Below are 27,606 nucleotides of genomic sequence, written 5' to 3' on the forward strand. Positions count from 1 at the left end.
CAGCATGACCTACCCCACATGTCTGTGGGGTACCTATTCATTCTTTTTTTTTTTTTTCCAGTGGAGCTGTATACCTTGCAGTGTGCTTGAGTTCACTTTGGCTGTATATTGCCTTGTTGAAAATGTTTTCTTTTTGTGTTTTTTTTTTCTTCTGAGTTCCTCTTTATGCCTTCCCATAGTGTTCCTGGTATGTTTTTTTCCTTTCACAGTTGATTCTTGCCTGCCACCACTGTTCTCAACTTACTGCCCTCGTTTTTTGTCCCATCATGGCCATGTCCAGTTCTTTTTTTTTTTTTTTTTTTTTTTTTTACTGGCTCCAGTCCAGAGGACCATGTCTATCACTGATCCTCATGAGGGGTGTGCATCCTTTGCCTGGGGGCATCACATGACATCTGGTTGCCATTTGTGTACCCACATGACCCCAAAGATTTCAGCTTCTACTCAAGATGGATCAGCTCTTTGGGTTGAGGATGTCTGAGCCTGTGGCATCGGCAATGAAGAACTTTGGAGATGCACATTGGACACAAGCCATAGACATTAGTGGGACCGTCAGTTCTGTCAATATTGCCAGTGGATAGGGGTGCCAGAGACACTGTTCTCTCCTCTGGGCCGAGGACACAGGTTTGAGGTCTCTGACCTGGGCACTGGAGAAAGACTAGGGCTGAGCATCAAGGGAAGCCTAAGACACATTGGTACCTGTTTCCATATCTGCACAGGAATGTACCAGCTTTTGCTGTTATGGTCCTGAGATGAGGAGGGCCATCACATATTGATGCCTGTGGTCTTTAAGGGTCTCAACTAGTCCTGGTGCCAGTTGCTGATCTGGCCACCTTTCCTTCCTCTGGCACTGATAACATTTTGAGGAGCTAGAACACAGTCCAGCTGGCAATGTAGCAGGTGCTGCAGAGTGTTGCTCTTGTGGAACAGGAGCCGGTGCTGCCTGTCCTTGTGCACATTCTGCTTCTTCAGTTGTAGTACATCTGTGCACTGAGGACCCCCCCTAACAATATAGAGGTTGTTGCTGGTTCCTCTGAGAAGGAAGCTCCACCAAGGCCAGTAGATGCTCAGAAATGCAGCCCCCCCATCCAGTTCTGCTGGTGCCTGCACCTAGGGCCCCATCATCTGAAGCACACAGTGCCCCTATGACCCCTTGGGGATGATCAGATGGAGTCCTCAGGGTTTAGATGGTTTCCCATCACTTCCTCCTCCAGATGAGTGAAGGAAGTCTCCGCCTGAGGACTTAAACCTTCATAGGGTTTGTGAGGGTGATGGAGGCCATCCCTAGTCCTCTTGACAGAGGATGCCAGGCACACACTGCTTGAGATCCTTGTTTGTGGAGCCTCCTAAAAAAATTGTAGTGGTCCTGGTACACAACATCCTTAAGGAGTTGCTGCTGAGGATATGGGAGCACCCCTCAGTTAAGGCAGACAGGGTCTACTTAATCAGAAGGCTTCCAGATTTAATAAGCATCAGCTGCCTCACCAGTTGGTGGTCTAATCTGCTCTCATAAGGTCCAAGTGCTCTTGGACACATTCCTTGGCACTTCCAGGGAAGGATCACAGAGCAATGGATGCTCTTTGGGGGGGGGGGGAAAGATGTTCCAAAGCACCACCATGCTTATTGCCTGCATCGCTGCCTACCAGCTCCACATGAGCCAATACTCTTGGGACATCTGGAAGCAGGTTCCTCAACAGCAGCAAGATACCCTTATGTTGCTGGTGTGCAAGGGTCTGGAGTGCAGAAAACAAGGTCCATGTGACCTAAATGTTTTTCGGATGGCATAGGCAGCTCTGCAGCAGGAATTGGTACCTGCAGTATGGCAATGCTGCAGGCCTCTGATCTCTGAAGGTACAGGAAAGACTTGCTGATGTGCCATGCACTGGAGAGAATCTCTTAGGAGATAGGGTGAGGGATTCTGTGGTCTAGCTTCAGGACCACCATGAAATCCTCCAACTCTCTGCTAGTACTCCAGACCCATCCTCACCCAGGAGGCCATTGAGCCAGAGACAAGGAAGTCTTTCACCAGAGGAAGAACTATCCTCTGCTGCCTTGATTGATTGTCAGCACCATCTGCGCCCGCAGCCATTCCAGGCAGCAAAGAGCTACCAAATCTCAGCCAGTTTCTCAGTCAACTCCGGGGATGGGGTTTTGACTGGGCCATAGGGTGCATAAGCCAGTTACCCATACCCGGGACAGTGGACCCTCTGGGGGCAGTCTGCAGTTCTCTGAAAACCAATGGCCCAGTGTAACCTCAGACCAGTGAGTTCTGTCCATCATCCACTAAGGGTATTGATTAAATCTATTAGGTGTCCCACCAAATTGCTCTGTGCCCACATTGGAGGCCAGTATTGCATTAGGAGGTACTACAAGCAGAGTTCTCCTTAATGGCCAGAGCTGTCGAGCTTGGACAACCAGGGCAAAGAAGGCAGGTTTCTACTCCAGGTACTTCCTGATTCCAAACATAACAGGAAGACTCCATCCCATCCTAGATCTGAGGGCCTTGAACAAGCTTCTAAAGTTCAAGATGGCTTCACTGGGCACCTTGATCCTCCTCTTGCAAAAAGGGGACTGGTTTTGCTCCCTTGACCTAAAGGACACATACTTGCTTCTGATGACTGGGGAAGATCAATGTCTCAGAATTTTTGTGGGAACACAGAACTTCCGGTACCAAGTGTTGCTGTTCAGGCTTATATCAGCCCCACAGGTCTTCATAAAATGCCTGGCAACGCACCTCTGCAGACTGGGAGTGCAGGTCTTCCATATCTGGATGATTGGCTGGTCAAGAGCCATGTCTCGGGCAGGGGCCATTGGGTCTATGCGCTTGAACGTTTGGGTAGTTGAGAATGAATCCTAGTGATTCAAAGTCCCATCTCAGCCAATCACTTCAATTGGACTTCATAGGAGCCCTGCTAAACATCTCAGGCCAAGGCCTTTCTGCTCTGCCAGAGGGCTGTTGCCATGGTGACTATTGCAGCAGAGATTCAACAACCAGCAGGTATAAGCCTGTGGTCATATGACCACAACCGGCCCCTTAGCCTCTAGGATTGCATCAGTCACCCAGTTTCTCATGGACTGATTGTCCTGATGGTGAGTACTTTCCAATCCAAAACAGGGGATCTAGTTTCTAGTCTCCCAACTCAAATTGTTATAACCATAGATGCATCTACCCTGGGGTGGGGAGCTCATGTAGATGACCCTGGGTACCAAGCCCTTTGGTAAGCTCAGGAATGTTCTTGTTAAATCGCCTTCCTGGAGGTTCAGGCAATCCAGTATGCACAGTGGACTTTCAGAGATTGGCTGACCAAAAAAAAAGTAGTCATGATCCAGACTGATCACTAGGTAGCCATGTGGCCTGTTTTGGCCTCTGTTGGAAGCAGGATACTGGGCTTGATGGACCCTTGGTCTTGACCCAGCATAGCAATTTCTTATGTCAAGCAGGGAGGAAGCAGTCCAAATCTTGTCATGGGCCCTATCCCATGGAATGGTGCTCAGGGCCATGTATCTGGCTGGGACGGAGAACATGGAAATGGACAGGTTGAGTTGAGCCTTCAGACCCCTCAAGTAGTCCCTGGACCAGGAGGGTAGCAAACTGGGTATTCTCCCTCTGGGGGAGCTCAGATGTAAATCTGTTCACATCTCTCTGCAACAGGAAGATGCCTTGGTTCTGCTTCCTGTGCAGGACAGACAGCAAACCAGCCTTAGATACACTTGCCTATCATTGGGCAAGGGTCTTCTGATTGCATATCCTGAGTTTCCCTTAGTGGTGAAGACTCTCTTGAAACTTTGTGAGGATAGAGGGACTATGATCCTCGTAGCCCCTCATTGGCCAAGACAGGTCTGGCTTCCACTCCTGCAGGAGTTGTCCATTCTGAAACTGATCAGTCTGGGGATTTCCCCAGATCTCATCAGCAAGATCAGGGAAGGCTGTGGCATTCCAACCTCCAGGCCCTGTCACTCACAGCCTGGATGTTGAAAAGACTGACTTTGCAGCTGCTTGATCTTTCAGAAGATGTCTCAGGTCCTGGTTGCTTCTAGAAAGCATTCCACTAGAAAGTCCTATAGACTGAAGTGGAGGAGAATTTCTGTGTGGTAAGCAGAATGCACTAGATCTGTTCCTCTGTCCCACACAAACTACTTGATTACCTAGCTCACCTATCAGAGGCTGGCTTGAAAACCAGCTGAGTTCATCTGAGTGCAATTGGCACGTACACCCATCTCTCTGTATAGCCTATGCTTCATGTGGGGCCTGCTTCAAGTGAAGCCTCCCTCTGTGCTTTGGGACCTCAACATGGTGTTAGCTCAGCTGATCTCATTTTTGAGCCACTGCACATGTGACCTGAAGTACCAGACCTGGAAGGTCATTCTTAATGGCTGTTACTTCAGCACACAGGGTCAGCGAGCTCCAGGCCTTAGTGACTTATCCACCTTATACTAATTTCTAACATTACAGGGTGATCTTGTATACACACCCTAAGTTCCTGCTTAACGTGGTGACCGATTTCCATCTTAACCAGTCCATCGTCCTGCCAGTATTTTCCCAGGCCCCATTTGCACAAAGGCGAATGAGCACTGCATAGTGGACTGCAAGTGAGCCTTAGCCACCTATCTGGAGTGGGCAGAAGCCCATAGATAGTCCATCCAACTTTTCTTTTCTTGATAATAGGTTGGGCATTGCTGTTGCCAAACAGACAATATCCATTGGCTAGCAGACTGCATCTTGGGAGCCATATAGAGGCTCAATCTGAGAGCCATGGCAGCGTTGGTGGCTCTCTTGCAAGCAGTTCTGTAGTGGAGATCTGCAAGGCTGCAAAGTGGTGTTCTCTTCACACATTCATATCCCATTACTGTCTGGATATAGGGATGGCTGACAACAATAAGTTTAGCCAGACTGTCCTTTGGAACCTGTTTGTGGTGTATAACCCAAATCTCCCAACCTAGGGCCCGTTTGGATTCAGGCTGTCTCCCCCTCTGTAACCACCTATCTAGGTGCCTGGTCCCCTTTTGTGTTAGGGAGCAGCCGTAACTAGGTATTCACCCTTGCTGTACATACCCAGATCAGTCCAGACAAGTGGGTTATGCACTCCCACCAGCAGATGGAGTCAGAGCAAAGCTTCGAGGCACTGGTATACCAAGTGTGCCACCTGCAGCTCATCAGTATTTCTCATTTTTCTTGCTCACTGAGGTGCTAGGTTCAGTGTCTGGGTAATCCCTCAGAGCCGGGCGAATGGAGAGTTGGTTACCCCTGTCAGTGCTAGCCTGTGTGGTTCTGGGTCCTCTGATAGCCAGGGGAGATTGGCTCTCCCAGTGACCCGAATGCTCCCCCTCAGTGTCTGCAGTACAGAGAAGTAGTCCCTCTAGGGATTTTTTTTCTTATTCTTAACTTAGGCTTTATTTTTTTCTGTTACTAGAAGTTAGTTTTTTGTTTTTAACACAAAAAAAACAGCTCCACTGCAGCTCCCTGGGTAAATCAGTTTGCCCGGTGGTGCAGAGCCAGGCAGACTCCTGAAGAGGAGGGGAGAGTGTTTCAGCCCTGGTAAGAACCTGAGGACACTTTTAGGCTCCCTACCTTATTTTTACCACGGCGGCCATTTCAGTTGTGTGTGGGTTTTTTGTTTTACCTCCCATGTGGTTCCCCAGTGTTCCTGGGGCTGATTTTCATGGTGGTTTTGGTGAGATTCACCAGGGCTGGGTGGCAGCACCTGTTTTCTTGTGGGGGAGTGTTATGCCCCTTTTTGCAGGAGGAACATGGCAGAAACTTCTCTGGTGGAACCCTGTAAGGCTTGCGGGATATGATCAGCTTATTTAGACTCCCTGTCACTGGGGGGGGGGGGGGGGAAGTGGCCTCAGACGAGGATCAAACCTAAAAAGTCTGCACACAGGTCAGGCTCAGCGGCTGACTCTAATGGAAGGAGCCCAACCCCCACTGTGCATCCTGTGGAAAAGGTTTCCCAGGACGACACTCCCCGCTGTCCTTCACTGCACGGACTCAGACCGGAGGAATCAGACACTGATTCTAGCAGTGACAAGACGGGACCGGGGGGATTTTCATCGGAATTTGTGCTGTTCATGCATGAAGCATTTCTGGCTTGGAAGCTTACAAAGCGCAGAGCCCAGGATGGGAGCATGGGAATTCCCAAGCATCCCCATCTGTGAACTGACAGTCGTCCATCCTGGGCAACTTTGGCTCAGGAGGATCTAGTGGGTGCAGTCGACCAACGGGAATGACTCCACCCCGCCCCCGAGGGACACCACTGCAGATCATGGTGATGTTCCTCCAGACATGATACGGGCGACAACGATCAGGATCCAGTAGATCCTAATGCGGAGGGGGATGACTCTCACGTAGTCCGGCTGTTTAAGAGGGAGGAATTGTGCCCCCTTATTCCCTAGGTGCTTGAGGAATTGGGGGTGAGACCCTCATTGAAAGATTCCGATAGCAAGGGAATGAACCCAGTCCTGGATGGTCTCTGGGGTCAACCTAGTGCTTTTCCCATCCTGAAGAAGATTCAAAGGCTAATCAGTCGGGAGTGGGAAACCCCAGAGGTAGGGCTTAAGCTCAGCCAGATGATGCAAAAACTCTGCCTGCTAATGGAGGGCAGACTGGATGGGCCGTTTGGTCTTCTTCTGCCGTCATTTCTATGTTTCTATGGAGGTACACAACACCTCGGGGTACCGAAGGTGGATATGGCTGTATCAGCGGTGACCAAGAAGACTACCATTCCAGTGGCGGGAGCGGCTGCTCTCGGATGTGCGGGACTGCAAGCTGGAGCTGCATCTGAAGTGGGTGTTCAGGGTCTCCTCCTTAGGTCTTCAGGCAGCAGTGTGTGCCAGCATGATGCAAAGAGTGTTTATGTTGGATTAAAAAAACCACAGGACCCTTCGTCTTTTGGGACTTTGTCAGCTTCTCAGGCGGCTTGTCTTGAGGCGGCGGTAGCATATGTGGCAGATGCCTTTATATGACTTGGTGCATTCAGTGGCCCAGACTATGGTGGTCTCGGTGGCGGCTCGGTGACTCCTATGGCTCCGCAATTGGGCAGCGGATGCTTCCTCAGTCACAACTGTGCAGTCTGCCTTTTAGAGTGAAGGTGCTGTTTGGAGAAGATTTGGATCAGCTGATATCTCTGGGGGATTTCAAGGGCAATAAACTGCCAGAAGATAGAAAACCCTACAGGGAACCATTCGGCCCTCTATCCTGTTTTCGGGATTTCCGAAAAAGCAGGTTGGGGAGGAGTGTTCCATTCTCTGGTTCCAGACAGACCTCTTCCCATACACAGTCCTTTCGTGGTTTCAGTCAGGGAACTGGAAGTGGGAAGTCTGCCCACTCAGATGGGATGATCGGGGGCAAGTTGTCCCAATTTAAGAGTGGACCAGGATCACCTCCGATCACTGGTTGTTGGAGGTGGTAAAAGGTTACGCCTTAGAATTTTCTCAACCTCTCATGCCGGCCTTTGTGGAATCGCGATGCGTTTCCCGCAACAGGCGAGCCACGGTAGAAGACTCTGCAAAGATTGCTGGCCCTGAAGGCAATCATCCCCATGCAGTCTGAGGAACGGGGGAGGGGATGGTATTCCATGTATTTCATGGTTCCCAAAAAGGAGGGCACTCTTCAACCCATCCTGGACCTACAGAATGTGAATCGCTGCTTGAAGGTTCCCTGTCTTCGAATGGAAATACTTTGAACAGTCATCGCAGTGGTTCAAAAGGGAGAGTTCCTCACCTCTTTGGATCTCATTGAGGCTTATCTACACATCCCGATTTGCAGCACTCACCAGATTCCTACGATTCAAGATCCTGGGTCAGCATTTTCAGTTCAGAGTGCTGCCGTTTGTACTGGCGATGGCCCCGTGCATTTTTACCGTGGTGGCGGTGGCAACCCTCCAGAAGGAAGGGATAATAGTCCATCCTTACTTCGATTGGCTGTTTCGAGCCAAGTTGGAAGAGGAAGGCAAGCGGATGGTTCTTTGTGTGATCCATTGTCTCCAGTCCCTAGGCTGGGTAATCAATGAAGCAAAAAGTCATCCGACTCTGTCACAGTGTCTGGAGTATTTGGGAGCTCGTTTCGACACCCTCCAGGGCAGGACGTTTCTCATGAACGACAAGATGTACAAATTGCAGCAACAAGTGCTTCCAATCCCCAGAGTGTAGGATTACCTACAAGTTCTGGGTTTCATGGCTTCGATGTTGGAATTGGTGTCTTGGGCCTTCACTCACCTGAGACCGTTGCAGAGAGATCTACTGTTGCAGTGGAACCCAGTGTCTAAGCAATACCAGTTGCCCCTGCCTTTGTCGCAGCGAATCAGGTTCAGCCTGCAAGGGTGGCTGTCAGAAAACCCCTTACAGAAGGGGATGCCCCTCAAAGTCCCAGATTGGGTGATCATGACAACTGATGCGAGCCTGCAAGGCAGGGGAGCAGGTGCAGGGAACCTGGTCCTTACCCAAACGGTCGTGGTATATCATTCGCCTAGAGACAAGGGCAGTCTGCAAAGTGTTGGCATTCCAATCCCTGGTGCAGGGGAGAATGATTCAAATCTTCTTGGACAACACCACATTGGTGACATCTCAATTGCTAGGGAGGAACCAGGAGTCTGACCAATGGCACAGGAAGCACACCTCTTCGCTTGGGCCAAGCTTCATCTGGGAGGCATTGCAGGCGGACTTCCTCAGCCGTCAACAGCTGGATCCTGGGGTATGGGAACTATCCCGGGAGGGTTGGAATCACATTTGTGCCCAATGTGGAGTTCCTCATGGCGACACCCCCCCCCCCCGTCAATGCCAATGAAGGACCAGTTCTTCAGCCGAAAGGAGATCGGGGCGGTAGGAGTAGACTCCCTAGTCTGCAAGTGGCCAACTGGAATCCTCCTGTATGCCTTTCCTCCATGGCCCCTGATCTGGTGCATGGAGGACGATCCCGGTTTGGTAATTCTGGTGGCACTGGAGCGGCCGTGGTTTGCGGACTTGGTACGGTTCGCAACAGACAGTCTGCTACACCTAGCTCTTCTGCCGAACCTCCTGCAACAAGGGCCCATTTTTTCAGATCGGGAAGATCACTTCTCTTGCAGCCTGGTGTTTGAGAGGCAGCAGTTATGGATGAAAGGCTATTTGGAACAGGTGAATTCCACCCTGCTTCAGTCCAGGCAGCCCTTGACGTCTATGGCATACGCTCAAGTGTGGCAGGTGTTTGAAGTCTGGTGTGACCAGCAGGGTGTAGTGCCGTTGTCGGTGACCATTCCTCAAGTCTTGGTTTTTGCAGCAGGGATTATCTAAAGGTTTGGCTTATAGTTCCCTGCGTGTTCAGGTTTTGGCCCTGGGATGTCTCCTAGGGCGGTAGGTGGCAGGCCTCTAGCCAGCCACTCTGACATTGTCCGTATCCTGAAAGGGGTGAAGCACCTTCATCCTCTTCGTAAGTTATGCCTGGAGTGGAATCTCAATCTGGTATTGAGGGTGCTTCATGATCCCCCTTTTGAGCCTCTGGGACACGCTTCCTTAAAGGACCTCACCTTGAAGATGGTGTTCTTGGTGGCCATCTGTTTCACGAGGCGTATTTCAGAATTGCAGGCTCTTTCCTGTAGAGATCCCTTCCTTCAAATCTTGGCTGATAGGGTGTCCCTGCGCACGGTCCCTTCCTTTTTGCCAAAAGTAGTGTCTGCCTTTCATGTTAATCAGTCCGTGGAGTTACCTGGATTCCCTGATTGGGCTCATGATCCCATTATGGGAAGAGATCGTCATCTGTTCTCCTTTTGAAGGTCACTAACTCTTTTTTTTTTTTTTTTGAAAATCAGATCAGTTTTTGTGGTCTTTGGAGGTCCGAGAGGGTGAAAAGGCAAGGCATCCTTGGCTCACTGGCTGAAGGAAACAATTTGCTTGGCCTACATCAGGAAAGGTCACCCTGTCCCGACTGGTTTTGAAAGCTCACTCGAGAGCACAAGCAGCTTCTTGGGTGGAGTGTTAGTTGTTGTTGCCTGAGGAGATTTGTAGAGCCACAGTCTGGTCTTCCCTGCATACCTTCACAAGGCATTATCGTCTGGATGTCAGGGATCCAGACAAAGCGCTTTTTGGGGAGAGCGTCTTGCGAGCGGGTGTTTCGGGTTCCCGCCTGGTGTAATGTGGCTTTGGTATATCACACTGGACTGATCTGGCTATGTACAGGAAAAAAGGAAAATTGGTTCTTACCTGCTAATTTTCGTTCTTGTAATATCACAGATCAGGATCCTGCCCGGGTGCTGCTGCTGTACATAGGGAATCTATCAGAATGATTCTATAATTTGGCTTTTGTTATGAACCATGGTTGAAACCTGATTTTCAGATATTGAGGTCGTTTGTTTCGGACCCTTAAGGGAGTTTTTTCCTGTTCGCCCTTGTTTCGGGAATTAGATGGTTTTTTGTCAATTATACTTTACTTGGGTATCGATAAATACTGATGAGCTGTAGGTGGCACACTTGGGATACCAGTGCCTCAAAGCTTTGCTCTCTGACTCAATCTGCTGGTGGGAGAGCTTAACGCTCTGGTATGAACTGATCTGTGATATTATAGGAACAAAAATTAAGAATCAATTTTCCTATGTGTGAGGATTACTATCCTGTTTGTCCTCAGAAAAAGCAGTTGCTTACCTGTAACAGGTACTCTGAGGACAGCAGGATGTTAGTCCTCACAAAACTCACCCACCACCCCACAGTTGGGTTTCCCCTGTTTTTTTTTAATTTAAATTCTGTTATGAGACTGAAGAGGCACAACACATGGTATAGGGCATGCTGGTTATGCTCAATGTGCCTAGTGAAAGTTCTAGAAACCTTGACATAAGTTTTCTGTTACCCATGTGTGAGGACTAATATCCTGCTGTCCTTGGAGAGAATACCTGTTATAGGTAAGCAACTCTTTCTCCTTGATGCCCCTCCAGATTTAAGGATTGTAACTGGATGATGCAGTTACATTTTTGGTTTTGGTAAAGCTGAAATGCAATTTCACAATCCAGTGCAAAAGTGATGGAAGAGTTCATATAATTTAAAATATGGAGGACCGGTTTATTCTTCCTGGGTGGTATGTATTTAATGGCAACTTTTTTTTTGCTTTTTTTTTTCTTCAGGTCAGTATCCTTCTCAGCCTACCTACCCTGTCCAGCAGCAAACAACTCCAGCTGTGTACCCACCAACTATGCATATGCCCCCAGCTCCACCTTACACTGATGCCCCTCCTGCTTACTCTGAGGTAAAGTATTACCCAATATCTCTGGGTGAGGTTAATGAGGTTGATTCACAGGATAAATCACAAGTGTGCATGAGCTTTGTAAATCGGAGTAAACTTCAGCCTGCTTTTTCTAGTATGAAATGTTAACATTTTAACTGGCAATTGGTAAGTCTTTAGATTAACATTCCTAGTATGTATCAACTGCACCTAAAACGTCACTAGTGACATTTTTGTCTAGTTTCAGCTGATCTAAGCATTAGCTTGTTTAGCTTGACTGCTGAGTATGCATTCCAGAGAAGGGCAACCCAAAATGTAGTGGGGTCTGTATCAGAAGACTGAGGAGAGAGGCTGAAGGATCTAGAAAAAAATATATATACCACTAAAAGCCCCGTACAAAAGGGGGGGAAAGGAAAAAGCACCTGCATGTACTTATAGTATTTAATACCATGATTTTTTGAGTAAAAATTCATATTTATTACAATACTTTGTATACAGTACTTAATCCTCACAAATTTACTATATAGAATGTTCAGTTCTGAACCTAAAAACCCTGCATAATGTAAGATTTACACTTCATGGGTTGTAAATCCCCAATATTACAATACAATAATGAAATTGAGAGAGATGTTATGCCTAACCATAACATATCAGCTTTTAGTGTCATTATGTGATTACGATGGCATAACTCATCACTGATTGATCCCTATCCATGTGTCCAATGATGGTAGGTTCACTTGTTTTGCTTATCCCAACAAGGCCTCGTTTCGCCTATATGGCTTCTTCAGGGGAACTTTAATTTTTATGCGATACCTTCAGTTACACCCAGACCGTTCCGATCACGGTATAGAAATGTATCTAACAAGACATATTTAAAAATCACTAGATACTATTAACTTGCCAAGGTCCATTGTTAACTATGCTCACAAATTTGCATCCAACTATATTGTTAAAAAGTTTACATTATGCATTCGTAGATGGAAATGTTATATGTATTGTGCTTAAATATATAGGGTGAAGCAATGTGTTGACAAAGAGATTAGATGCTGGGTAATTTCAGCTAGTGAAAGCTAGAGAATAGTTAGAATTGAAAGACGAATCATGGTTTTTAGGTTCAGGAACTGTATATTGTGTATAGTACATTTTTTGAGGATTCAGTATTGTATACCAAATCATTTTTATAAAAAGGTGTTTTCAATAAACATGATTTTTTTACTCTAAAAAAAATCTTGGTATTAAATATTATATACAGGTGCTTTTTCCTTTTTTTTTTCCCCCTTTTGTTAAGGGGCTTTTTGTGGCTTATATCAAGCACTAGCAAGGTAGGCATTGCCGATTTTGTGGATATAGAGAGATTCTTGCTGAAAACTGGACTGTTCTTTCATGCTGCATATCTTTGCTGAATGTCCAGTTCTTGCTACAAAACATTTGTTGTGCAAAGCACTAACTACAGTAGTTCCAAAATCGAGCATCTAAAATCCTCAGCACCTGTTATAGGTGTGTGTGTTTATATATACACACACATGTAGGTGCAGGGAAGATATGATATAGACCCAAGATACCTGAGGTTTTAATGACATACACATTTTAAGCCTTTTCTGTTGGAAAGACAGTAGAACTAGGTCCCAAAACAACTCAGAACCAGCATCATGAGATCTCTTCATGGTAGATGCCTGGAATGCCCTTCAAGTAGAGGTGGTGAAGATGAAAATGGTAAACTAATTCAAAAAGGCATGGGAAACACTATGGATCCTTAAAGACTAGAGCATGAAAATGGAGGTAAACTGCATGGAGCAGCAGTTACTTCTCTTAACCATTTAGCTTTCATGATTTTGATGCAATTGCAACATCGCTCTGCTTCAACAGCAGGAGTAAGAGGAATTGGATTTGGACAACCAATGCTGGGTTGTCCAACATTAGGGAAATAGTGTAGAACTGCTTCTTTGGCCAAGTCCAAAAGCAAAGGATGTTCAAGCTACAGTGTCTGAATTATCAAGGCTGCTTATGCCTTAATGTTGCTAGCAGTAATTTTATGGGTTTGGCAGCTGCTTAGTTTCAATAATAAACATATCTTATTCTTAACATAAGGCTTGAGGGTAGCCTGCACAGAGCAGCAGCTGCTACCATAAACTTGCTGGGCAAACTGGATGGACCATTTGGTCTTTCTGCCATTATTGTTGCCAGACTGTTAAAACATCAGCATAGGTTGAATAGTGTTCCAAAAATCCATATGGCAAGTAACAGTGCTCAACTTTTCTCTTATCAGTTGAATATTTTAAATTGTTATATATTTCTTCAGAGCAGCCATGTTCAGCAGTGTCACAAGCGAATCTCATTATAGAGCTGGCTGGCTGCAGTGTCATAAGATCCTAAAGAACACCACTAGATCCAGAGGGATCTCCATTTAGAAACATGTTAATATAACCCCACCTGTTAGTAAATTCCTGAATCATTTGTTCCTCTTCTCCTCCCTGCAGCTCTATCGTCCAAGTTACGTGCACCCACCTACTGCCAGTGTACCTCATCTTCCTGCAGCTTATCCTGGTACCTCCTTATACCTACCCATGGCTCAGTCTATGCCTGTAGGTCCAATGGCTTCCTCTGTGCCTATGGCTTATTATCCCATAGGAGCTGTCTATCCACCAGGGACAACCGTCATGGTTGACGGTGCTTTTGATGCTGGTGCAAGGTTTGGGGCAGGAGCCACCTCCAATATTCCTGTAAGTATGGGCAAGAGTGCAGGAAAGAGCCTACAATTTTGTATCTGCAAAGCTGTTTCTATAGGCAAATATTTGAAAGACCAAGCAACTCTCTCAATGTGGTACACTATTTCAAAATTGCTTGCTGAAAACTGGTCTGTTCTTTCATGCTGCATATTTTTGCTGAATATCCAGTTCTTGCTGCAAAGCATTTATGTTGTGCAAAGCATTAACTACAGTAGTTCCAAAATCGAGCATCTAAAATTCAAATGTGCAATCACCTGGCTATCAGTAAAGAATACTTACATGGAGTTTGAGTGCTTGTCCTAAGTGTAAAATAAGTGAGATCTCAGACAACAGGGAGAACATACTCTGCTTTTGTCATCTGTAAACAGTAGACACATTTTTATTGTACTTCTGTTTTTTCTTTTTTCCAGCCACCACCTCCTGGCTGTCCTCCCAATGCAGCTCAGCTGGCAGCCATGCAGGGTGCCAATGTCTTGGTGACGCAGCGGAAGGGAAACTTCTTCATGGGCGGCTCAGATGGGGGTTACACCATTTGGTGAAAAGCTAATAGTGCTCACTTGCCGGGTTTTTACATTTAGGTGGAACAAAAGGGAGGAAAGATTTGGGGGTGGGGGGAGGGGAAACAGAACCCAAGCAGACTATAATCTGTGCGAGAAGACTTTGCATGTCTTCAGCACGTTTCACTATTTACTGCTTTAGTTATATATAAATCAGAAACTGCGTTTTAGGCACTTGGTGGGTATCTTCTAAGGTGCTCAAAGCCTTCAGGCACTTTTTTAATACAAAAATAAGACAACTTAAACCATGTACTGATAGGCATGTCTGTCTAAAGTCTTGGGGGGAGGGGAGTGAAGCAGACAGCCACAAACTTCTCCCTCCTGCCCCTCTTAATTTCTGGTGCACTCCTTCCCCTCCCTCCAACTTTCTTCTGGCTTTTTGTGATCTGCTTAAAGAATTTCAGGCCATAAGAAAATCTGAGGCTAACTTACCAAACTCATTCCCTCTCCCTTGCCCTGTTTAATCAGTCTTGGTCTCTGCAGTGTGAGTGACATTTAATTAAAAAAGGGTGTTATAAGAGAAATGCATGTATATCCCTTTTTTCCATAGACTTGGTGGTGCTGGCTGGAAAGTTGTACACATTTATCTTGCCCCCCCTTCCCACATGTGACCCCCCAGGTGAATTATTTAGCTGTTACTGTCTTTTTTTTTTTTAATGTGTATCTTCTAAATCTAGTGATTTGAATCCCTTGATCACAGGTCTAGTGACACCTGGTATGTTGGAGATGGGCCTACAACTGGAAAGATTTGACCTGTACTAATTAAATTCTCCTATCTGTTGAAAATAGGCTGTAAAGCCACTCATTAGCTATAAGTAAGCACCAGTTTGTGTTTAAATATTCCCTTGTTGCTAACAAGATTTATCCTTTATTTGAAGTTGTAACTTCATTTTTTTAGTGTGGATGTTTTTTAAGCCACCAGATCTTGTGCAGCAGAAGCTGTGAGTATTCATGCTTACAGTACACAAAACTGACTGCAAAGGCATAGCTCTGCCAGTTTCCAGTTTGAGCTGGTGAATAGTTTGGAGATGCTTCCTTTGGTGTGTGTTTTTTTTTAAGTGACTTAAGTAAAGTGAAGTCTTAAGATTTCAGAGGCTGTGTTTTTTGGCCTGTGCAATGTCAGAAGTACAGAAACAGCACTTGCTCATTTTAAGTGGCTTGATTGCTGTTTTCCAAAAGACCTAGGAGCAGCTTTATTAGGAGATACACTCTTACATTGTGAAGCATTGAATCTATACACACCCAGTGTCATGTGACACTGGGTCATTGTGGACCAGTTGGATATGGTATGATCTCTTCTAGCAGAGCTATTTCTGGGGATTTGAAGTGCAGCTAAAGCCAGCTAAGAAATTCAAAAAGCTTGACAGTGAACTGGTACATGGTGAGTTTTTTTTTTTTTTCTATACTTGCTGTGTGTTTGAAATATCGCATGGTCATGGAGGGTACAGATTTTTAAAGGCTTTTCATCTTTTGCATATTTATAGTTTGAGCTGTTTTGTTCCCAATTTAACTGTTTCCAAATCTGTAACTAGTTTTAATATTGGTATCTGACAATTGGCAGCCTTTCTATTGCAGGATGTTGAAAAGCTATATTGTGTGATTTTACTGGGCAGTCATGTTTGGTGCACATATCCAGTAATATCACAGTAAGGTTGTTGCAAATGTTTTGCTGGCACTTCTGCCTTAGAGCAGGCACAGGAGCAGAACTGTGTTGCTGTGTCCAGTGTAAGAAGAGGCAACAAACTTAACCAGTGATCGTATTTAAACATGATCTACACCCCCCCCCCCCACCATCTTAAAGTAACTTTGACATTGCTCCATTTTTAGGAAGAATATTTCAGGGTCCTCCATTTTTTTTTTTTAATTTTATATATACAACTTTGGATTTGGTTAGTTCTAGTTCTCTATAAATTTCAGTGTGCTGTATGTTTGACTGTACAACAGACTGTTATGGAAGCTCAGCATTGTATGTCTTATACACTGTGGTGCACTGAACTTGTGGGGTTTTTATACTAAAACTGTAGAATAAAGACTATTTTGAAGACTTGAATAAAGTGAAGTTGCATTAGCTCTCTCTCCAATAGACGTCTAACCTACAGGGTGTGTTAACTTAATCTTACCCATCCTACATTTATCATGGGAGGGAGGAGGTTACTTATTAGAATTTGCTTCCTGGGCCTCACTATTCTTGCCTACATCCATAAACTGAATTAAGGCAGAGGGTTAGTAATCTGTTATCCTGGACATCACCCTTCACCACTGATAGTAGTTTCTATAACGGTATGCATACTTTTCTTAGATCATATCAGATTATTAAATGGCTTAGCAAAATATACAAGACAGTGATTCCCTTAAATTATAAAGCACTCCTGTGGCCTATATTCCAGCTCACTGGGCATCAAAGATGCCACTTATTACGCTGTTGGCAGATTTTTTCAAACATTTATTTTGCCTTTTTAGATTCAGTCATCTTTGCAGGATAAGTAAAATGCCAACTAACAAATTTCAAAGGCATTATAAAGTATACTTGGCTTTAATATTTAGCATGTAGTGAATATTGCAGACTTAGATTTTTCCCTATTGATTAAATTAGAATATTGGATTGTCCATTCTTTATTTGGTGTCTATACTAATCTTTTTGGGATTAGTAATTTAAATTACAAGAGAAAATGTTCTGAAAATACTGGCTCAAGTGCCAACTGGGAGCAATAAGTATAATTAGATCTTTCACAAGTTGCTGTGTACACCCTAACATGCACTCCTTCTTATAACTTAAGGAAATCACAATTTCCTAGTGAAGGATGGTAGCTAAAAAAGCAAAATGGTCCATCTTGTCTGCCTAGCAAGATTTTTTTTGGTAAGGATAGTAGCAACCTGACTTTACCTGTACAGAATGGTATTGGTGACACATGCTGTCTTAATGCTACTCTGTAAAGGGTGTGGCTTTTTCATTAACTGAACCCTTAGGAGCAGCTTTTTTGGAAGAACCAGTAGCTGGTATATGACTTAGTACATGTATTTTAGGTAAGGTAGAGCTAGAGGCAAGGAGTCCTAACTGCTGCATGACAGGAACTGTAGATGCCAGTAGCGTGAGGCCTATTACAAAGACTAGGGGGAAGGGAGGAGAATGGACCTCATCTTTAAAAATGAGGAAGGCATTCTTCCTATCTAGCTATGCCTGTCAACTCGTGGTAATGCAGTACGATAGGAGTTGGTTCTAATTGCATTGGAAATGCAACTTTAAGAGTTGCTTGTTCAAAGTGCTTGATACAGCGTAGTACTGCCTACTGTATCAATAAGTACACTGTGTATAATAGGTGCTGTGGCTAGTATTACAGCCTAGACAAGCACACACAGCTGTCCTGACCTGTATAATCAGAGATGCTAGTTCTTTCTATTGGTAGCATCTCATATCTGGTACACCACCCCCGACTTGGTTTGAGAGGAGTCCCTTTCTTTAATGATGGAAAGAACATGAGGGGTCCAGCCACAATTGAGCATTGCTGGAAGAACCTAGTCGGCACCCTATGTTCTCTGGTTTAGCAGGAGGAAAGTGGCATTTTGATTTGGCACACAAGAAAAATCCAGTATTTAAAGAAACTCAACATAGCCAACCAAAATACCTGTGTGGCTTTCCCTATGGCTGTCAGGTGTGGTGAATGCCCAACCCCTTCAGGCAGATTCACATGTACTACCTACAGCAAGCTTTCTTTACTGTGCCTCTCATAGAACAGGGTTTCTTACCTGTTGGCTTCTGTATGCTAGTAGGACTTATTGTTACTGAATAGAGACAGTGAAGCCAGCAGCTAAAGTGAAAAGGCACTAAACTCCAGCTGTGGGGAGGGAGGTGGTTGGGTTCCACCTTGGCTGATGTGCACTACTTCCTCAATCTCCTGTGCTGTTCAGCTTCTGAAGGAAATGTGTAATTTTTACCAAAGAGCAAGCTGTTGGTGTTTGTAGAGTGTGGCTTCCTTCCGCCCATCCCTTGAGATGACATTGCTGCCATAACTAAGTGCCTGTCTTTGTACAGGATTAGTCTCGGACCAAGAATTAGTTAATCCTTTTTTTTTTTTTATTAAAAATGAGATGTTAATGTGCCCCTAGAAGTGTAAGTAGGCATTGTGGGGCTCACCCACCCCTATGCTTGCTTCTCTCTCATTCTGACTCCTCCCCTCAAGTTCTTTCCTCATCCCCTTTAAACAGAGGAGAGTAGTGCTCCAGCTACTCACCACCATTTGTGGATTTCAGTCACTTTTCTGCTCCCTTGTGAACTACTTCCTCCTTCCCCCCCCCCCCCCCCCCAACATTATGGCTCTGCACCTATTTTATTTTAAATAACCTTGTACCCATTTAAGAAAGTTGTGGTGGTTTTTTTTTTTAAAGGGGGGGGGGGGGGGATGAAACTAGCTAAAACCTCATGCCAGTATCATACACTTTTTTGCTGGGGTCAGAGGGAGATGGGGGTTGAGGGCTGAAACTGGCATGCGGGCACTGTGGCAGATAGCAGTAACACCGTAATGTAATTCTGAAACTTATGTAACATTCAACTTCTTACAAAAGGGCAAGTACTTGCTCTGTTCCTTCAGGAGTGGCAAAGGAGTCTATTTACAAAACTATTCCTTGGCTGTATTTCCACATAGTTGGGCTAAGAACCAACTTAATACTGACATCTGCATACCTTTTTGGAGAGGCATATTAGCATGTATTGTCTTTAAAAAAAACAAAACAAAACAAAAAAAACTCATGCAGAGATGTGCATCTAATTGAGGGAGCCATTTAGGTTAGGTACATGTCCCCTCCCAAAGATGACACGTCTTGTATATCACCACCTAGATGTGGGTCTACCTTCAGCCAGTAAGCTGCAGCTACCACCTCAGGATGTTGGAGATTGTTGTTGGGCTGTAGGTGCTAACGTTTGCAGCCAGACCCTCAAGTCTGCACTAGTGGAAGACAGCAGCTGCTGTTGGAAATGCAGCATTTGTTTAGCAGGAACAGAGGAATGGACGGGTGTGCACTTCTCTAGCACATAGATGGGACAGACATGTACATAAAACATACTAAACCCACATTAGATTTGCTTTTGCTGTTTTCTAGCTGGTGGTCTGCACTAATGCAGTTAAATAACCTTAACAGTAGAAGCTGTAAGTGATGTCCTTGCTACTGAAGCCTTTTTTATGGACCAGCAGGGCGTGATACCTGGAAGCCAAACAGCATGTGTTTATAAATGGCTTACTTGTGTTTCCAATAAACTACTGTAAAAAAACAAAAAAAACTGTGTAATGCAACTTTCTCTAAAGAATAAAATAAGTAGCTGATGTGAGAAAATAAAACTTTATATCCCAAAAAAAGGGTTATTCTTCATTATATTTATATTTGAATTCTCATTTGGCCCTGGACTGTTCTCCTCCAAGGAAGCAAAACAAATGGACTACTTTTTATTCTTCTGTATGCAAAGGTTAGGTAAGCCAGTGAAAGAACTATTTTGTTTAGCACAAGGCCAGTTCTGAAGTCACTAATCTCTTCACTAGAAGCCACTTTCAAAACAGGGCTTTGCTTTCCACTTCTGCTCACTCCCTGCAATCTGTACTTGTGCAGCAGTAGCCACCAACAAACTTCCTATGTGAAAGTGTCTAAATTTGCACTCTCATCCTAGTAGCACAAATGTCTTCAAATGCTTTATAATTAGTAACTGATGCCCCCTTTGAAAGCGATCTGTACTTTTGTTTTTATTTTATGACTTGCACAACACCTCTCTAAAATGTTAATGTACAGGTTGAAAAGAGAAAACACCAGCCATTTATTAATGTGGCATCCACTGAGACTACAGTAGGTTCTTTTTTTCCAGTTTTGGTGGAAATCACAAATGCAGCTGTGGGATGCCATTTGGATTAAATGTGAACATGGATTGTATTGACTTTTTTTTTTCTTCTCTAAAAGTCTGTGGTCTGACATTCATGTGGAAGGGGTAGATGTGTGGGCATTTTAAAATCTTTTCCTGCTTAAATTATTTTTGATTTGTGTTTTGTAGAGGGCATCATTGACCACTTCATATAGAATAAAAAAAAAAGTCTATCATAGCCTTATAGGATTTTAGGCACATTGCCACAAGTGGTGCAGTAGAAATTGATAGTGACCCTCTTATTCCCCCCCCACCCCACGTTGGCTGTTTTACAATTTCAAGAGTAGATGGTCTTTTTGCAATGTCCTAGGTGACAGTACCTATAAACAGACTGGGAATGATGTAACAAGACCCATTGCAAAACAGGCACTAGTTAGGAACATGGGTTTTGATCACTGTGTGCAGCTGAAGATGCTTCCGGGTATGTAAAAAAAAACAACAAAAAACCAAATAGGAAAATGACTGACTGGTGCTGTAAAATGTGTACCTAAGCACAGTAAGGGCCTATGTAATAAGTGGCTGAATCTGCACTCAAAACCTGTGCTGATAATCTGCATAAAAGCAAGTGTGCGAATGGTCTCCCTATTAAGTGAAAGCATGACCCTGGAAAGTATTTTTAATATTTTAAATAACTGTGCTGCAGCAAACTTGGCAAATACTTTCATGTATGCTAATTCACACTGGCATAGCAGCAAGTTCCCTGAAGTACCCATATCAGTGCAGACTCCTGGCTTTATGTATCCCTGCCAGCAGATGGAGATAAAGTTAAACTGACACTGCTTCATATACCTGGTGCCACCTGCAGTTCCTCAGTATTTCTGTCTCCAGCAGATGGCTGGTTCATAAACCTGCAGTTCTTTACATTGCCAAGTACCTTTTGTTGTGTTTATCTTGTGAGCCTTCTTCCCAGGGGTCAGGGTCCCGGAGAGGGATCCCTTCTTTGTTTGGTTGAGGAGGATGAGCTGGGGGTTGATCTCCTTTGTGTGTTCAGTCCTGTTTTGGGTGTGGGGTGCAAATCTGGTGGTCCAGATCCTGCTGCTTCGGTGGCTCTTTGGCTCAGGTTAGCTACTTTTTTTTTTTTTCTTTTTTTACTTTAGTCTTGCCCTTTTGTTTAAATTTAGGCTAGATAGCGCTTTAGCTTCATGAGAGGGGAACACTTTTGCAGAGCTCTTTTAAAGTTGTTTAAAAAAAGTAAAAAGGCTTCTACAGGAGCAGCTTGAGTGGTAAGGCACGGGCTCTGTCGGATGGCCTTCTTCCCTCTCTTCTTCCCCCCCCCAACCCCCAAATCAACCGGGGGGGGCTCTTTCTTTCTCTGTTGGGGCTTATCGGGGAGTGCTGTCTTGTCCCACGTGGTGATGGTGTGGGGTTTGGCCTGCTGTGCATCTGAATTGCCATGGGCTCTGTGCTGCCTGCGTCTCAGGGGGGTGAAGGGCATCAGAGCTCCCTGTGGCCAGGAAATGCAAGCAAGTGCCTGCTACCTCAGTGGTGGTGATGTCTCCGATGCTGGGCAGCCCAGCCCATGTGGGACCTTCGGGCTCTGGCGATGCGGGAATGGCGGCCATGATGTATCCTCCGGTGGTTTTGCCCACGTTTTGAGGCAGAAGGGGAATTTCCCCCGTGACTTTCCCTGGTCCACTTGGATCCTTTGGGGGGAGGGGGGCCTCAGGCAGGGCTGGTGCAAGGGTATTGGGTGCCCTAGGTGACCCTTGCGCTGGTGCAGACTCTGCTTCTCAGGGTGCTGAGCCATAGAGGGTGCCGAAGAGCAGCCACGTGGTGCTGCAAGTGGGGCCCATCCTGCTCGTGGCAAAGAGAGACTGTGTGCCCTGAGAATCACAGTCTGCACCAAAACAGGTAGGGGGGGGGGGGGCACACTGCTTCATGGCCCTGAGAAGCACACAGTCTTTCTCTTTGCCGTGAGTGGGATAGGCCCCACTTGCGGCACCACGTGGCTGCTCTTCAGCACCCTCTATGGCTTGGCACCCTAGGCGACTGCTGAAGTTCGCCTAATGGATGTGCCAGCCCTGGGCTCAGGGGATTCTCTTGTTCAGGATCCACTGGCTTCTGGGAGCGAGGCAACTTGGCTGCAGTTTTCTTTTCTGTGGCCCCCGTCCTTTTTCGCCTGAACTTATCCTGCTTCACAATGCTTATTTAGCACAGCTGGATGGGCTAGGATGCCAGCAGGCAGGGTTGCTTGCCTCAGCTTCACTTCCGGTGGCTTGCGAGAGGGCAGTTGGGCTGGGTGCAGTGGTTATTTGGGTCTGGCTTAGCTGGCCCCCAGGAGCCCCCAGGGAGTTGGTGCTGTCTGGGGAGCAGAGTGCTGATCCAGCAGCCATAAACTGCCCCAGGTGATGATGGGGACTCTGGACTGGTCGTGGAAGGGGATGACCCCAAGCTTTTCTGTTCCACAGGGAGGAACTAGCTCCCTTGATTCCCTAGGTTCTTGTCCTGTGGGATCTGTGAATCCAGTTCTGGATGGGATTTGGGGCCCTCCTTCAAGGTTTCTGTATCATAAGTCTGTGAAGAAGATGATGGACCAGGAATGGAGTGCTCCTGATTCTGGCTTGAATAGGCAGGGTGATGTCAAAACTTTATCCATTGCCTGAACAGACATTCGAACATTTTGCTCTCCCTAAGGTAGACAGGGCAGTCCCTGCTGTCACAAAGAAGACTACCATTCCTGTTGCAGGGGCTGAGGCTCTAAAGGATGTTCAGGATCACACGCTGGAGATTCACCTAAAGTGGATTTTTTAGGTTTCTGCTCTCTGTGGGCTGCCATTTGTTTCAGCTTCATGCAAAGAGCATGTTTTGCGCTGGGTGCAACTTCTTCAATATGGCCAGGTGACTTCTAGTGCCCAGGAGAGTTGGGTGGAATGCTTGGAGGTGTCAGTTGCTTACGTGGCAGATGTCTTGTATGATTTGGTGAGGACTTAATCTCGAATTATGGGAGCAGTAGTGTTCGCTAGACCAGCAATTCTCAACCAGTGTGTTGCTAAGCACTGGCAGGTATGTTGCAGCGCCTGGCATCCCCTTGACCTAGTTAGGCCATTCCGCCCTTAAGAGAAGCACATTGGGATCGATCATTCCCCCCCCCCCCCCCCCCCCCCGGTGGGCCAATGCAGTGAAGAGTGGAGTGACTTGTGTGTGTTGCTGCAGGAGGCCAGGCTGGCAGGGCCTGAAAAGTGGAGTGCTGCTGGCGGCGGCTGAAGAGTGGAGAGATGCTGTGTGCCACTGCCAGAGGCAGCTTGAAGAGCAGGGGCCACCCAATGAGAAGAGGCACCACAAGAGGAAACTTTCTTGTGTGGGTGATAGAATGGGTGTCTGAGTGGCAGCTTTATGGGTGTGATTGAGAGGGAAACTAGTCAGAGGTGATGTGTTTTTGTGAGAATGCTCAGGAAGGTGACGTATTTCTGTGTGAGGAAGAGAGACTGGTTAGGGAGGTTACTGGTATGTGTGAGACAGACTGTGTGAGTGACTAGGCCCTAAGGAAAGGACTGTGAGGAAAGAGCTTCAGCAGGCACTGCTGCTTCTGGTGAATGCTATTGGCCTGCAAGGGAAAGGAATAGGAGAGTTGCTGGAGAGGGTAAGTAAAAGTGGCTTTTTAAGTTTATTTTTCTTGATTGACTGCCATTTTAATTATTGGGTATTGTGTTGTCTGTCTTTAAAATAGTTTATTGATATTTGAGTTTTTAATTATTGGATGTTCTGTTCATCATGTTTTGTAACATTTATTAGTATAGTTTTACAATTATTTCTGTGTGGGGATCTATAGCAGCTTGGCTTGTTCTGTTTTCCTAATAGTAGGTGTATTAGTGTTTTAGGGCCTGGTGATGGCACATGTTCAGTGTGTCACACATGTGAGAACAATCTCTCAGGTGTGTCCCGGCCGAAAAAAGGTTGAGAACCACTGCGCTAGATGTTTACTGTGGCCTTCATAACTGGTTAGCAGATATCTTGTCTAAGTCCCAATTGGCTTCTCTGCCTTTCAAAGGACATCTCTTATTTGGGGAGGACCTGGAACAATTAATGAAGCAACTAGGTGACAGCACGGTGCACAAGTTGCCGGAGGACAAGCCTAAACTCGAGCAGTCCTTTCTGTCACGGTTGTGTTTGAGAAGGTCTTGTCAAGCGAGAGGAGCCTCAATGGTGCAGACACAACTTTCTCAGAGGTCAGGTCTGTGGCCAGTTCTTTCATGGAGGTTGTCAGCCCTTCAGAGCCTCCAATGGCAGTGGGCCTACAGGGCCAAACTCTTCACAATGAGGCAAGGCCAGCCCACTCTGTCGTTCCCTTTATAGGGGTCATTTAGCTTGATTTTTACAGGGAGTGGGCCAAGGTCACTCAAGATGAGTGAGTTCTTAATGTAATAACTTGTGCATTCGAATTTGCATGTCCCGTAAGCGACCTGTTGTCTCTCCCTGTGGGTCATTGGTAAAGTATCAGGCAGTACAGGAGACTTTAGGTTGCAGTGCTTAGGAACCATGGTTCTTGTTCCTCGGGACGAACAAGGAAGTTGCTATTCCACTTCATAGTCCCAAAGAAGGAGGGCATCTTTTGCCCCATTCTGGACTTAAAACGTGTATATGCAGTGTTGAATGTTCCATGTTTTCACATGGAAACCTTGGCCTCCGTGATTGCGGCAGTATGCAGTTTAGGAGTTCCTGGCTTCTTTAGACCTGACAGAAGTTTACCTGCATATTCATGTATGTCAAGATGATCAGTGTTACTGTCCCAACACCATAAACATCAGGTATTTCCAGTTTCAGGCTCTTCCTTTTGGGTTGGCCATGGCACCCCATACCTTCCCTATCTGGGGGCTTGTTTCGATACAAAACAAGGCAAAGTCTTACTGATGGAGGCACAAGTGTGCAAGTTACAGAAACAAGTTCAGTGCTTTAACATTGTGTACCCAGAGCCTGGGATTTCTTGCAGCTCCTAGGTTAGATGGCTTCAATGCTGGAGTTAGCGTCATATGTGCAAAGGCCCATGGTACTATTACAAAGGGCTCTTTTTAACACAATGGAATCTGTTTATCAGAGGCCTATTATCAACCTGTCTCTCGATCCTCCTGCTCGAGACAGTCAGTCTGTCTTGGTGGCTTCAGACATCCAGCCTGGTGCAGGGGGGTCAAGTTAGAGGTTCTGGATTGGGTAATACTAGCAATGCCAGTCTTTCGGGTTGGGAAGCAGTAGGGCAGTGACAATTGGCCCAGGAAGCCTCTTGGTCTATCAATTGCTTGGTGACCAGGGCAGCAAGGTTAGCATTACTTGCCTTTGTACCTTTTGGTTCAAGGGCGTGCGGTGAGAGTCCTGTCAATGTGACTGGCATATAGCAACTGGTAGTGAAGAAGCAAGAGTCATTCGGTAGCACAGGAGGCTGAGGAGTTAATCCTTTGGCAGAGTAGCACCTAGTTCAGATAGCACTATAGCATATCACAGGGGTTGAAAATGTCAAAGCAGATCTTCTAAGTTGCGGTTTTCTCGATCCACGAGAATGGGAATTGTCTGAGTTGGCGATGCTGTCCATATGACTATCATAGCTTTTTCAGCAGGAGGAGGGATTATGGGGCTGAGGGCATTGATACTCTGGTGTTGCCTTGGCCTTCAGGTGGGGGTTCTACTTTACATATTCCCCTCTTGGCTTCTGGTTGGCAAGGTCTTGTCGGAGAGAGGCATCCAGGGGATGTGGTGCTGGTAGCTCCAGAGTGGCATCTGCTGTGGGTCGCAGATCTGGTCAACCTGGCAGTAGATGGACCATTACAATTCAGTCGTCTCCTTCGGCAGAGCCCCATATTTTCTGACCAGGCAGATTGCTTTTCTCTAGGGCTTGGCTTTTGAGGCAAAGAGGGTACCCAGAAGCAGTTATTATTTCCCTACTGCAAGCGAGACGAAATTTCTTCATTGTCGTATGAGTTTGGAAGGTCTTTTGAGTCTTGGTGTTTGGCTAAAGGAGTACAGGCACTATGCTCTTCACTGTCTCACATTTTGTTCCTTCAGGAAGGTTTGATCAAAGGCCTAGTTTTCAACTAGTCCAGCTGGTGGCCTTAGCTTGCTTAAGAGGTAAAGTTGATGGGTACCGCTTGTCTATTCATCCCACCATGGTCAGGTTTCTCTGAGAGGTTAAAACTTTGTGCCCTCTAGCAAGGAGAGTTTGTCCCTCCTGGAACCTTAATCTCATTCTCCGAAGCTTGTGTGCAGCTCCTTTTGAACCTATCCCCAGAGCGATTCTTAAGGATTTGACTTTAAAGGTTGTTTTTCTTGATAGCCACTTGTTCAGCGAGCAGGATTTTGGAGTTGCAACCCTTGTCACGATCCGTTCCTTCAGATTGTGGACGCAGGAGTGTCTGTGCGAACAGTACCCTCTTTTCTTACAAAGGTGGTATCTGCTTTGCTTTTCATATCGGACAGAGCTGCTGGCTTTTCTGCACTTAGATGCTGCTGAGCCTCACGCACAGGAACTTCAGTTGTTGGATGGTCGTAGGGCTTTGCTGCAGTATCTCAAGGTCACATGATTTTAGAATATCTGACCATCTTTTCATTCTATGCCATGGTTCAAAGAAGGGTAGTCAGGATTTCAAGGCTACCATTGTGAAATGGCTTAAGGAGGCTATTGCCTCTGCATACGTACTCAAAGGTTGGCCACTGCTGGTTTTGAGGGCTCACTCTACTCTGTCTCAGGCAGCATCTTGGGTGGAGGCTCAGTTGGTTTCTCCAGAGGAAATCTGTAGAGAAGCGACTTGGCAGTTGCTGCATACTTTTGTAAGATACAACTACACTGGCAGTTCAATCATACTAGCACAAAACTACTGATACCAAAAAACATATAGTGACATTTTACAATCTTTATTAATTTCAAAAAAATTTTCCAAAAGACTTTGCTTTTAAAATTTCACATTACCCCAAGAAATACCCATAATCACACACCATTCATACCTCCTTACACACACACATTCTCCATAATACCTCCCACCATAACTTCTCAAATTTTGTTCTTCTCACAACAAAATTTTTTACATGCAGAAAAAGATTCTCATTACAATACAGATCTTCAAAGTAAATTTGTCCATAAGCAGAAAAGAAAAATCTGAGAAATGAATTTGTTCTCAAAACAAAATTCCTTCAATTGATGTTGGGAGGTATTTTGGAGAATGTGTGTAAGGAGGTATAAATGGTGTATGAGTATGGGTTGGGATTTTTAGATGGGTATTCCTTGGGGTAATATTGTGAAATTTTGAAAGTCTTTTGGAAATT

General features: G+C 45.6%; 1 protein-coding gene across 1 annotated transcript in view; it reads left to right on the forward strand.

Moving 5' to 3' along the window:
- The window catches only part of DAZAP2 (DAZ associated protein 2), a 30,783-nt gene extending 11,576 nt beyond the window's left edge, over positions 1–19,207 (forward strand). Inside the window, exons 2-4 of the mRNA XM_029594953.1 lie at positions 11,082–11,203; positions 13,657–13,899; positions 14,316–19,207. Of these exons, the coding sequence (XP_029450813.1) occupies positions 11,082–11,203; positions 13,657–13,899; positions 14,316–14,444 (494 nt within the window). The 3' untranslated portion in view covers positions 14,445–19,207. The remainder of the gene's footprint in view (positions 1–11,081; positions 11,204–13,656; positions 13,900–14,315) is intronic.
- Positions 19,208–27,606: the final 8,399 nt, after the last annotated feature.

The sequence above is a fragment of the Rhinatrema bivittatum genome, chromosome 3, assembly GCF_901001135.1.
Source record: "Rhinatrema bivittatum chromosome 3, aRhiBiv1.1, whole genome shotgun sequence".
Lineage (NCBI taxonomy): Eukaryota > Metazoa > Chordata > Amphibia > Gymnophiona > Rhinatrematidae > Rhinatrema > Rhinatrema bivittatum.